The sequence below is a fragment of the Lutzomyia longipalpis genome, chromosome 3 (assembly GCF_024334085.1).
Source record: "Lutzomyia longipalpis isolate SR_M1_2022 chromosome 3, ASM2433408v1".
Classification (NCBI taxonomy): Eukaryota; Metazoa; Arthropoda; class Insecta; order Diptera; family Psychodidae; genus Lutzomyia; species Lutzomyia longipalpis.
Genome location: NC_074709.1, coordinates 17,980,135 through 17,993,685, shown reverse-complemented (window position 1 = coordinate 17,993,685; position 13,551 = coordinate 17,980,135). Strand labels below are relative to the sequence as shown.

The 13,551-nt window shown below is 38.1% G+C and overlaps 3 protein-coding genes across 3 annotated transcripts in view; 2 read left to right on the top strand and 1 right to left on the bottom strand.

Moving 5' to 3' along the window:
* Positions 1-13,551, top strand: part of LOC129792365 (transient receptor potential cation channel subfamily A member 1) — a 1,125,827-nt gene that overhangs the window by 993,561 nt on the left and 118,715 nt on the right. The window lies entirely within an intron of this gene.
* Positions 1-13,551, top strand: part of LOC129792430 (PIH1 domain-containing protein 2) — a 927,269-nt gene that overhangs the window by 795,003 nt on the left and 118,715 nt on the right. The gene's annotated exons all lie outside the window — the stretch shown is intronic.
* LOC129792367 (protein sax-3-like) overlaps positions 1-13,551 on the bottom strand; it is a 43,248-nt gene that overhangs the window by 11,408 nt on the left and 18,289 nt on the right. The window contains exons 2-10 of the mRNA XM_055831349.1: positions 10,434-10,727; positions 6,174-6,327; positions 5,815-5,945; positions 4,224-4,364; positions 4,008-4,139; positions 2,727-3,661; positions 2,494-2,616; positions 788-1,010; positions 536-631 (exon numbers count right to left, since the gene is read on the bottom strand). Of these exons, the coding sequence (XP_055687324.1) occupies positions 536-631; positions 788-1,010; positions 2,494-2,616; positions 2,727-3,661; positions 4,008-4,139; positions 4,224-4,364; positions 5,815-5,945; positions 6,174-6,327; positions 10,434-10,727 (2,229 nt within the window). The remainder of the gene's footprint in view (positions 1-535; positions 632-787; positions 1,011-2,493; positions 2,617-2,726; positions 3,662-4,007; positions 4,140-4,223; positions 4,365-5,814; positions 5,946-6,173; positions 6,328-10,433; positions 10,728-13,551) is intronic.

Here is a 13,551-nt window from a genome sequence, read left to right as displayed (position 1 = left end):
CAAAGAAAAACTTACTTTTAACTTATTCTACATATTTAGACATTTTTTAATAAATTTCGGCTTTATTGCTCAGATATTATATCTTAAATTTTCAAACAATTGATTTACATTTATTGAAAAATATCAAAATAAAACATTTAGTGATTACCAGGCGCCTCCATTGCACAACAAAAAAATATTCAGATATCACAGTGGATGCGCATGAATTACAAACATTACATACCTACACTTCAATGTCACTTTAAATCAGACTTTTATTGCAGAATTCCCTTTGGTATCCGCCACTCCCCCATAAACGTATTATCAAGTGGAGAAATTTTCAAAATCGATAATGTACTTTGCCAGCAATCAAGAACTCAAAGTCACACACATGTGACTGGTAGTAGGGGTGGTGGATAATGATAAAAAGGGGTGAAATACAACCCACCCACTGTTCCGTTTATCCCTCCCTGACTTTGATGTGTTGCACTCACGCAATAAATCTGTGTCACAGGGTTGGCAAAAAGGGGTTGGTGGGCAGAGACACATGACTTACCATTGATTGTGTCGTTGGAAGGTGCATGCCATTTCAGATACACAGCTGTCGCATTCAATAAAATCGCCTCGATATGTTCTGGTGGGGTACTTGGAACTATTCCGGGTAGGGGGGCGGAAGACGGCAGCATGAAATGGTGAAAGTCGTAAAGAGAAAGTTTTCCCCAATGCGGGGGGTGGGGGGTGGATTCCACAACCCCTCCAATGGATTTTGGGGGCATTTAGCCATAAATTACTGTATCAGAATCCTTACCGTCTTCCAATGTGCGGGTGGTCCGTGAATTGCTGGGGCGTCCCTCGACCGTCTTGTAGAAGGGCACAATGAAGAACTCATACTGATGGTACTTCCTAAGGCCCGTCATTGTGCATGCGGACGCTCCGCCACCGTGTAGCACGGTCAGCATCTTATACGTTCCATTGGTCACAGTTTCACGTGAATAGATGTAGAAACCCTCCACGTATTGGCCATTTATAATCTAATTCGATAGAACAGAGTGGAAAGATTGAAGGGATTTCCTGTCTACATTGAGGGGGTATTTTTGGAATTTAATATGCATCCATTCGGACCTGCCAGAGGGTTGAATTCCATCACATGGCGCGTGTGGGGGGTTACCGCACAATAGAACGCCAGGACATTTCGGGGACTGTGGAATTCGTTTGGTGAATTATTTCTTTTCCTCTCCCGGCAAAATTGGATTATTAACTTTGTTGGGAGGACTATTAGTGAATGTTTGCTTTTACCCGTGAGCCCCATATTATTGTTTCACATGGTAAAAAAAAATCCTACCCCTTTCACCAATATATTCCCGCATATTATATATCGCAATAATAAAAATGCTTTTGCAAAATTGCATAAAATTGTGCGATGAAAGGATTTTTACCTGTACACTGTACATGGCATTTATTGGAAATTTGAAATAATAAAATTTCCAAGGTACCTAGAAAATTTTCAATTAAGTTTGTTTTATTTAACTCCTAGGGGGTAATACTTTCTGAGGCTATTTTGAAACAGTTACTCGGAATCTGTTTTTCTAATTAATGTTGATCATCATGTTTTCCCACAAGGTATGTATGTACGTAGTACACATATAATTTACCTCTCAGTTGCATTTGGTTGCATTAATGAAAAGATTCCACTGTAGTTTATGCAAATTACGGCGTAATTGTTTTATTAAAGTGTACTCTCAGTCTTGCAAATAAGGTCTTTTTAGCATGAATTCATTGGGGTGGTTTTGTTTAATTTACAAAACATGCATTTTTCCGAGTTAGGGCAAATCACGTACCATGATACACAACTAAATTACCATTTTAAATAATAAAGCTAAATTGGTACAATTGTACAAATGAAACGACTAAATACTTAATCATTGATAGAAGTGGTCATATTGGACGCAATTAGTCGGTTATGAATTGCTGATAACTTCATATCGAACACTTTGTAAGTGACGTGTCAAATTCTAAAGTATCCCTATTGTCAAATTTCAGTAAGTGAATTTAGAAAATAAAAGAAACCTTTGGTCCTTTGAGCCGAATTAATATCAAAAGATCTTTCTTGAGCAATATAATCACATAAAATGGTACTGATGTGTTGGAAGAACAATAACCGTAAAACAATTTCAAGTTATTGCTTCCAGACGGAAAGTTTTTCTTCATCATCGCCATGCCAGAGTGTTTGAGATCCTTTTTAGTCCGTGATTGTATCATACCCACAACCCCATAGATAGATAAACACCCCAAAGGGGGTGGGTATCAATCCATAATTCAGGAGAATTGTACTCACAAACCCCCCAGGGGGAGAGTAGCTGAGAATGTGTAGCAAAAAGTATCGGGAGTCAATTGAATTGCAAGACCACGTGTTGTATTTGCTTCAATATTGTGGGCAACCCCTTGGAATTTAATATGCAGCTGCAGGGGTGAATTCCGTAAGATGCTCAACACAAGTCGGCAACACACACTCACCTCCCAGGAGAGCCGTACACTCGTGGAATCAGTGGCATTCGCCTCGAGTAATTCAACCACATTGCCAGACGACAGAATTGCCTGCGCCTCACTCAGTCCAATGTCCTCTTCAGCACCGAGAGCCTGGAAGTGGGGCATAAATCAAAGGGCATCGATTGTAAATCACTCGGATATCTCGGGAAAGAATCTCTTCCATTTTCGCATTGTGTGACTCCAAAGAGGAAATTACTCACCTTGCCACCAACGACAACTGGATCCGACATGGGGCTCGGGGGTGATAGGCCATGGAAGTTCTCCGAACGGACAATGAACACATAAGTGGCTCCCAGTGTTAGAGCATATTGCGTATAGGTGGTATCAGGATGGTGTTGAATAAGTGGAATCCATCCACGACTAATGTTGCTGCTGAACATTTCCACCATGTACCCCTGTAGCTCTGATGCACCCGTTTTCCCACCAGGAATCCACGATATTGTCACAGATTCGTCAGTTACATTAATTATAAGCGGTTTACTGGGAGCAGCTGGAAAAGTAGCTGCCTCAGGTGCTCGGAAGAACTTGATATTGGGATTTGTTGGTTGCTCCAACCGTAGGAAACCACTCCACGTTGACTTGCCATTTCGACTACTAGCTACACACGTGTACAACCCTTGATCTTCATTCCTATTCAAGTCTGATATTGTGAGTGTTCCTGACTCTGTCATATTTATCTTGTGCGACGGGACAACGGGAATACCGTCCCGATACCACGAAACCACTGGAGTAGGTACACCACTTGATCGACACACTAGCACAGCCACAGATTTTACAGGTAGGGTCTGATTCACAGGACCCTGAATTATAATTGGTGGGGGATTGTCCTCAACTGTGTTCACAATAAGTTTTGCTTTTGCAGTAATTGAACCCACACTATTCAGAGCACTACAGATAACTATGATCCCATTGTCAGTCTTCCGTGTCTGAGGTAGCGTAAGCACACTTGCACCTTCAGCTGTGAAGGTGGTTTCAAAGCGATCTAGTCGCGTTCCTGGGAAGATCAGGGAACGATTGCCTTCAATGGACCAGAACATTGTAGGCGTTGGTATGCCTGCTGCGCGGCATTCAAAAGAAGCTGAAGCAAGTACGTCTACAGACTGTGCTGTAGGACGAGCTGTGAAAACTGGAGGAGCTGAAAATTAACCAAAAAACGGGTTTCTCTAAAGGATCTTAATAAATTCGTAAAGGAGAATAAGAATATTAAAATGAAAATTAATAGATAATACAAAAACGTCTTAAAGAAAGAAGAGAAAGAATATCACAAAATGACATTTAATTTTAACAAGACACCAATTTGATAATAAATTCAACATGTCACCCCTTGAAATGATATTTCCAAGGAAATTTAACGGAAATATTTGCAATCACAGCCAATTGTGACGATAAACCCTCTTCCAGTTGGCAAATCATCAATTACCTCATGATGGAAATCTGAGAAAAAGGGAAAATTCTCACACCATCTTCGTACAAATACTTACAATGAACTGTGAGGGTTCCGGTGGCCGTTATCGAACCCACAGCATTATCGGCCTCACAGCTGTACTCGCCTTCATCATTCACCGTCACCCGTTCGAGACGCAAGCTCCTATCCTCGAGGATGTGCACCCGATCTGTGTGAATGGGGGGTGGTGGTATGAGAAGAATCAATTAGTGGGTTGTCGTGATAAAGCAGAGTCAATCGTATCGTATTTTACCGAGTGGCATGTTCCCGCCAGACGCTGAACGACGCCAAAGGACATCTGGCATGGGTTCCCCACTGACTCGGCACTGAAACGTCACCGCCGACCCCTCGACAACAACTTGACTTGTGGGTCCTCGGATCAGGAACGGTTTCACTTTTTACCAGAAGGCACAAAAATAAAACGACAAGTGGTAAGTTTTATCAATAATCAAATGACGTTGATTGTGTGTTTATGGTGTATGGAAGGACGACAAAAGGAGGGAGAAAATGTGTCGCACCCCCCGCCCTCAAAGTGCTCCAATGTAGTACGCCTCAATTTGTGAGAACTTTTGGGGATGTTTTGTGTATACAGTCAGGTATTGGTTAACGTCGCATGGGATATACTCTTTCCACCCATTAATAATAATGAGTGGAAAGAGTATATCCCATGCGACGTTAATCAATACCTGACTGTAGTCACTTTTTGAAGAGCTTTGTTTGGCTCTGCTACACACACAAAAAAAATTAAACTCACGCGGAGCTTAATGACCAATTTGGAGGGAAAAAATGAACACATCAAAAGGTTCTCAATATACGTTGATACATTTTAATAAACTCAATTTTGAGCACAATTCAATTGTATAGCTCCCCGCCGTATCAGTAATCAACACAAAATCAAATTAAATAACAACTATGGCGAGGATTTTGCAAGGGAATTTCTGTAATTGAGTTTTTCATTAATTAAATTGACATTATATTGGCATTCCGTGCAATTTTTACCATGCGGAGGATGAAAGCTAATATGCTGCATTTTTTATTACATTTTATTTCAATTTTAAAATAATTTTCATTGGTTTTTCCGAGGGAAAATTGTTTTAAATATTTTGTGATAATACGCTCTGTGATAATGAACTCGGTTATTTTTGGGGGCTTTGTTTTTAATTTAAAGTGATGAAAAATTTAAAATTCAATCTAAAACCAGCTAAATTGAGTAAAAATATGGTTTAATATTGCTGAAAAGCTATTTTTTGACATTTTCACATTTTTAACATTTCTTTTCTAACGTTTTACGTTTTTTTTTACTAACGTGTGTCGTTTTAAAATTGATTTTTTGGCTTTGCCCTTACCAAGGACCAGACCAAGAATCTTAAAACCTTTGTTAAAGAATTGCATATTAACGCGAGTCCTTTGAATTTAATGCCGCACGAAAGGTGCAAAAATTAAGCGTAACAGTCGCAATAGAAGGACTTCCTCATGGTCCCCTTTGCACGAGCTAAAATACGCTAAATACCACATTACTCCCCCGCAAACAAACAACAAATAGCCGGTGTTTCCTTGATTCCTTTTCCACATATAGGGAAACCATTTATCAAGAAATGCTGTGACAACATGCAGTTTCCTCTGCCATATCTTTTAACTGCGCTAAACGACATATCTGAGTCATGCATTATTGGAAGAACGTTTGGGTGTTCGCGATTTCTTGTGAAAAGCAAAAATTTTTCCTTGTCGTGCCAAACACACTTTTCGAGTACTTTCTCCCTCCTTCCGGTGTGACAAAAGGAAAGAAGAGAGTGAGAGGAAGACAAGCTCAATGGGGGCGTTATTTACATAAAAGTTATGAATACCATGAACTTTTAATAGTGCCGCAGTCGACTCCCTCGTGCCGGCCGCATTCTTTGCCACGCACTGGTACTGCCCTTCGTCCGTCTGCCGAACATCCTGAATGGCCAAGTTTCCTCCGTCAACAATGCGGATCCTGAATTGATATGAAACGCTTTTTTATTGTCACGGTCAGAGCAGAATTCTTTTCACTTATGGGTGCATGGGAGACCCCCAACCCACTCATTCGTGACAAACTGCCACGGCATTCATTTAAACTTTATGGAAAGTTTGTCGCTTTTTTTGCACACGTCTTCCAGGTTTCTTTTTCCCCATACTCAAGAAAAATGTGAGGAGGAAGAAAAAAAAATGAAGTTAAACAAACCTCTTGGAGTTCTCCAGTTCAAGTTTCTGTCCATTCTTCCGCCAGTCAACTTTAGGTTCAGGTGTCCCCTTCGGGGGACCACATTCAATAAGGGCCGTGTCACCTTGGGCCACCCGCGTGTTCTGCGGCTCCAAACGGAAATCCTCGCGTAGGACTGTTGTGTGTTGTGGGGGGAAGGAAATAAAGCAAATGCATTTAGAAAATGTCCCTAAGGCACGGCATTCATTTTTGAAAGCATTTCAACGGGCTCGGTGGGATTTCATGAAATTAGAGGCGCATTCAATGTTTTTTTTTTCTTTTGGAAGAAAATTTGCCAACAGAGAATACAAAATCTCTGCTTGTTAGAAATTCCAGACATATGAGGGGGGCTATTATGTTATCTAAAATTGAGAAACTCATACTTCTAGCACGCAACATCAAATCAAAACAGGAAACTCATGTACTTTTTAATTAACCATTCCTTCATGTTGTTTGAAAATTGTTGGTTTTATTGATTTCGTAGAAAATTGCACGTTAGCGTGGGAGCTTCTGGATTACTCCCAAGGGACGCTTGTTCCTCCATGTTCGTGTCTGTGGCGCCTCTGCCGGGGAATTTTTTTTTCATCTTTGGCTTTAGTGCTATGCATTAATATTCTCAATTCTAATCAAGTTATGCTGAACTAACACAGAGCATAATTATTATAATTTAAGCAGAATAGATAATACGGATAATACAGTGATGATATCTCAAATAATTGTAATAGTTTAACATGAAATAACTATCAAAGGACGCTCCCTCCATGTTTGCAAAGCGCCTCTATCGGGAAAATAAATGCAATGTTTTCTGCCCAAGATCATGATTAGTTTTTTTTCTTTTTTTTTTCTCTCATTACAATTTCGTAACGTCCTCGTTAAAACCTCATTAAACCCATTTTTCCAACGATTGAACAAAAAAACGTCATTTCCTCTTATCTCGTTGGAAAAATTTCATGCACACGGGGTAGAGCTTTGTAAAATGAATGCAAATTGCAGCGTCTGCGGAAGGCGACTTAATGAAGATATTGAAACACCCTCAAGGGGTATTTTAGGCTATCATGTGGTGCCTGAAGTATTTCAATCAGATGCGAGTTAAATTGTCTGTGTGAGGGGTATGTCCAAAATATTTCATCCCGAATTATTGCATCTTAATGAAAAGTGAGAGTGTTATGGATTTTAACAAAAGGGATGCACGCCGGCTTATCCCTCGTCCTACGCACAATTTTGCGATAAAGTTTCAACATGGGGGCAATTAAATAGTGTTTTGTAAGGTCCTATCTCCCCTATGTCCTTTTTCGATTGCGCACAGCGATATATCATGCACACAAAGTCCTCTACGACACAATAGCACGCATTGTGGAGATTACCGAGGATGATTTTTCTATATATTCCCATATAGGCGAAGGGTGCCAAAATATGCACCACATACCCTAAAACTTTATAGTTTAGTCGTGTCTATTGGGAGGACCCGCCAGAGAAGGCCATCATGCCACACAAGAACAGTTTGGTTAATAATTTCGTGTGTGCCACCATGCGACGTTCTCTGCATCGATAATACATCCCCGAGATATGCAAATTGCCAGGGAGAAGAACGTTTAGAAAAGGGGGTGGTTTGCGCCCATTGTATGGTGTATTATGCTAAAATAAGGACATCGAATCGCAAAACAGTTTCTTCGCCAGGCTTAAGTCGCACAGCATTTGAATAAATTTCCAATTAAATGTCTCGTCTTCTACTCAATCCCTCATTCATCCCAATGTACCCCCTCTCTCAAAGTACAAGCCAAGGGAAGTGACAGTGACAAAAAATACAGCCAGGATATGGGCGGACAAACTATTTCTGTGGAGTGAAAAGGGCGGAAAAAGGGTGAAGTTCCCCTAATTGACCATTCAAACTAAATGGTTCATTGAATTTTTTGTCTTCCCTCGTCTTCCGGTGTTTTACAACAACGACAACGTAACGACCGTTAAAAGGAAACGATGCAAACTTCAAAATAAAAGTACCTAGCAAAGTTATCGAAATGGCCGGTCATTACTAACTGTCGCCATTTTGAAGCTAACTTCCTCCATTCGATTTACGATTGAAAAATGATACAGAAAAACTTTTTTCCCAACATTTTTACACTATACATATAATCACGTTAAATATTTGCCAATTTGATCAGTATGTGACAAAAAAATGAAATAAAAAAAAACTATCAACCCATTCAATTTGGTGCTTGTCTCGTAAAAATCAGAGTTTATTCTGCAATATACTTTTCAAGTGAAGTTCAGTGAAAAAACGTTGTGAATATAAAAAAATGTAAAATGTTGAAAAATCATAGAATTATATTATGAATGCAATTTCATTTTATGGAGTGCACCACAGAGCGTGGTGACCACTAAACAAAAAAAAACGAAATTCACCATAATTCGATTAAAAATTTATTTTCGAGTTTATACTGAAAAGACCGAAAAAAAAGAGTGCAAATTCGTAAAATAGAATATTCAATAGGGGATCTGGGGTTAATTGGAGTATTTAACGGTGTTATTTTGCTGCGGGTTTTCTATTGTAAATCTTTGAGAGAAACATAACCTCAAATATTTCAAAGAAAAATATGTTTTTTAAATTCCCTTGTAGATAATTTAATGCTTTTTAAGCGGTCTAGATCTAACACAACTTAAGCTAAAGCAGAAGGTTAAAGAGCAATTGAGATTTTATTTCTTTTTTCAGTTTTTACAATTAAAGCTGAAGCGCCATTTTGAATGTCATTTAAGCGTCTAACCTTAATTTTATAAAATTAACTTACTTCAAACGTAAAATGTTATCCAAAATTGCATAATCTTTTGCTTTAAAATTTTTCCAGTTTGTGTAGCCCCATTTTCCCCTATAAAATATGGAATATTTTTTTCCAACGAATACTAAATATTGCATTCCCAAAGACAGAAAAATGCCATTAAAATGAATTAAAAGGATATTAATTTAATAATATAAAGTAAATTTTTAATAGAATTGTGATATTTAAATTTAATTAAAAGGAGAAAAATTATTTTAAAAAAATCTAAAGAAATTTAATTTTATTATTTAAAAAAAAATCTAATAAATTAACACGGGATTTTAGAGATAAATCAGAATGGTTGACACATTCATTTGCAATTCAATAAAATCTGTATTATGTTTTATGCTTAACAACAAGTTATCTGTATTTCGCGTGGCTTTGTTAATTATTGTATTGCCCAGGGTAGTCAACTGTGGTTAAAATTTATTGTTTTATTTATAAGGAATTATATAACAACATAATACCAAATTAAATTCATTTAAAGCGAACAAAATTGCAATATTTCGAAGCAACAATAACTCACAATTTAATAGCAATGGTGAATGCAAGAATCCATTTGAGCTTATCTCTCTTTTAGTGATATATTTGCACATCCTACCTTTCACTAAAATTCATCCAAAAGCCATAGTATTATGTATTTTCCCAAAAGCACACAGCCACAGTGAAATATGAATAAGGGGAGTCGTGTGACACCCACTCTTGTGCTTTATCCCATTCACATCCCGATGTTTAGCTCTGAAAAAGAATGGCACTCCAGACGTGACACTTTTTCCTCCCCGCCCTATAGAAGAATTTCTAGGTAGCTAGAATCTCTAGGGAGGAATTGCATTTCCTACCCAACAAAAGCAAAGTATTATTTGACAACTGAAAAGCCCGTGACGGCGTCAAGTCTTAAAATATTTTAGGCAAAATTATAACTCCCACCCATGGGGTTTTTTTTCCTTCATTGTTCAGAAAGTGAAATGGAAAACGCATTTTTACCGGAAATCAACCCTCGGGCTTAAAGTGAGAAAGAGCTTTGACAAAAGGGGAAAAGGAAGAAAAATAGAGGATTTTTTTTCATAAAAGCCGTTAGGCGTCCTTTCACATTAAATAGAAAGGAAATGTCATTGAACTGTCAGAAAGAAAAAGGTAAAGTTTCACGTTTTTGAGAATTTCTAATGAATATCAATATTCAGTACCTATTTTAATATATTTGTCTCAAATTTACTAAAAATAATTCTCAATTTAAGTATATCTCTTGCACATCTGCGGACTAATTTTAACAAAATACATCGTTTCAATCTAGTCATGACGTTTCTTAATTTTTGGTTAAATGAATTTAAATATTTACCGTTTTTAACGCCATCTTTAAACATTTTGTTTTAATCCACAAAGAGCCAGAAGAAAATTTTTCAAAATAACATTAAAAAATATATAATAGACTCACCAGCAACTACGAGAGTAGCATTGCGACTCCTAGCGACGCCATATTGATTCCTAGCCTCACACCAGTACACCCCACTATCACTCTCCCTCCGTGAATTGACAACTTTGAGGAAGAAGAGTCCACCAGCTGGCAAGAAGATACGATGGGATCCAGGCAGGATCTTTAGCGGTACTCCATCCTTGTACCACTGGATTGTAGGCGTTGGTGTACCCTGCACCTTGCAGTTGAGCGTAGCTGGATCATGGCGAGCCACCGTGGTGTCTGTGGGATGCTCCGTGATCCGGGGTGTGTGGCCTGGGGGTGGGAAAAAGCGCATTTTAGTCCTGAAGACTCATTTAGTTCAACATGTTTCAGTTATTGCCGCACAATGGCAAAACTTTCATGCGTCCCCCGAGGAAGGCGGGAAATTAAATCTAGTTTCCACCCTGAAATTCTCAAATGGCTGGTAGTTAAAAGTGGAGGATATTTTATGACTTTACATGCCCCACTGGGGGTTGTAAAATTTCTCAGAAATTTGCCGCTCTACACCAAATATTTCCGTACAAAATGTTACAAAAGTTAGGGATGGTTGAGAGTTGCTTAGGGGCTGTTAAAAAATCAGAAATTTTCCATATGCTAAATTGTTGAAAAAAAAATCATACTCTAGCAATAAATTTTTATTACAGGAGGGAATGTTGGTGCTGTGGCACAGTTAAACCACAACATTAATTTCATTGTTTTTTGTCGAGTTTAATTTGTGGAAAAAGCTTTAAGATTAATGCAAAATTTTCATACAAATAATTGATTTTAATTTATTTCAAATTCAAATTGAAACGAATTGAGTTAAGTGTTGAAAGTTCAATGTTGATTTATAGATAAACTAGGTTCTACAAACCTGCTTAAGCATACTGAATTTTCCAGAAATTTTCACACCTTTCCTTCAACCCTAATGCAATAGAGGAATGCTTATTTAGCCTGAGTAAATCGTGCTGAATTTGTGTGTGTGTGATGTCTCTGGGAAAATCCTCATTTGCACGCACCATCCTCGGAAAATTCAAATTCTCCCTTCCTGATCTTTTTAGGCACTTTTCGGTCCCTCCATCCCCCATCGTCAGTGTGAGTGTGTTGTGTCGAAAATATGGCCAATTTTAAGAACAAATGTTTTAACAAAACCACTTAACACGAAACGGGGCGTAATAAAGACAAAGCTTTTGGGGCTGCAACGATTAAATGTCTGGCTTTGGGGTGTTTGTATTGCTACCCCTAGCTCATCTCCTGCATCAGCATACGGAATGGGGTATCCCACTGAAAGTTTGTATGTAAATTTTAGTGAGAGATGTGCGAAGGTGGTCGGGCGGGGGAAGTCCCTCGCCCTAAAGGAAGACCCAAGGGGGGAATTTGGAATTGATGTCGTAAAATAATTAAGAAACACACTGCTGGCTGCTGTTTCACAACATTTTAATGTATTAATGCTAAATAGTGTGTGTATGGCACACAAAACTTGCAGCTTTTAGCACACAAAGTGGAAAAAGGATGATATTAGAAAGTTCTACTTGTCAAAAGCATCCCTTTTTGGGTAGGGGTGTAGTCTGCATACATTCATGTAATGTCAAGGAGTCGATGGAGAAATCATCAAAGATTCCATTTCTGCTGTTTGTCTTCTTGCGGCCAAAAGTTGCCAGATGTCGAGAAGAAATATCTTTATGGAGAATATTCAGAAAATGAGAACCAACTCGTCCCACATTGAAGTTGGTATCATCAACTCTTACCCCCAAAGTCGGATGACTAAACTAAAAGTATTTCTGTGTGGGAACAAAACCATCATCTTCGTGGTGGAGTTTTTTTTTATAAAACTGCTTCCATTGTTTGGTTTTCCTTTTATCTCAAAGAGGTACTTTGGAGTTTTATACATAAGAAATAATTAAGATTTTTCGACATGGACCCATTTTCTGGTGCTCGTAACGCGTTCTTAATTACAGTTCTTTGCCATTAAATTTTAAACATTTAGCAAGTTCTTCTTTCACTTTATCGCACATCACGTAATCGCATTGTCATTCTGCACTATCTAAGAGACAATAAATGAATGGTGACAAAAGCACAACAATTAAGAAAACTTTCAGCTGAAAGCTTAAAAGATTTAAAATTCATTTGAAGCTCATTTAGAAAGACAAAAGTCTTTTTGAATTTTCTCTAATTTAGATAACTTAGAAAGTTTTTAAGTTATTTTTCAGATTTTTTTGAACCATTTTACGTTTAAAAACTTTTTTATGTCACTGAAAAACTTTGAAATTGTTTCCTTTATACATTTTTAAAAGAAAATTATAAAAGATCTCAGTTTTATAAATTTTGGTGTGTATTCTGCGACCAATAAATCCTTGAAATCGTTGAAATTTCAGTACAAATTCTTGAAATTTCAAAGATTTCTTGGTCACAGAATTTAATTGGCTTTTTAATTGGATTTATTTTTAAAATTTCAAGGAAGATTCTTTTCCTTTAAGAAATATTATCAGTGAATTTACTTGACCTTCAAGGATCTGATGACTTACAAAAAGGCCAAAGAAATTATTTATCCATCAGATAAACTTCTGTATAAATTCTACTCTTCCCCAACTGAAGTTTTAGCTGTGTTTCTTTCAGACACAGCTTTTGTGTACCGAGCAAAATCGAAAGTCGTCAGATCGGACTCAAACTTGGGATGAGCACGAATTAGGGTCCCCACATTCCAAAAAACGTATGCGCCAAAAATAAGATTTTTTCCGGCCGTCCGTCCGTCCGTCCGTCCGTCCGTCCGGCCGTAGTACAACGCTAAATTGCAAGAGAACGGTAATAGATAGAGACTTGCGGTAAACGGCAAAGTTTAAATACCGACCGGAAGACATCCGATTATGAGGTCAAATCCACCCCCCCACCCCTCCGTCCGCCATTTTGAATAACCTCAAAATTTTGTTTTCGCTATATCTCAGCCCCTGTAATAGCTAAAAATCTGAAATTTTTATATGTTGTAGGGGCCATCAAGAGCTTTCCAACGATACCTCATTTTTGAAAATCGGTCTATCCGTTTAGTCAATATGGCCGCCACAATTTTTTATCGAAAATCGATCATAACTCGAAAACGGCTTGACCGATTTCGATCAACCCA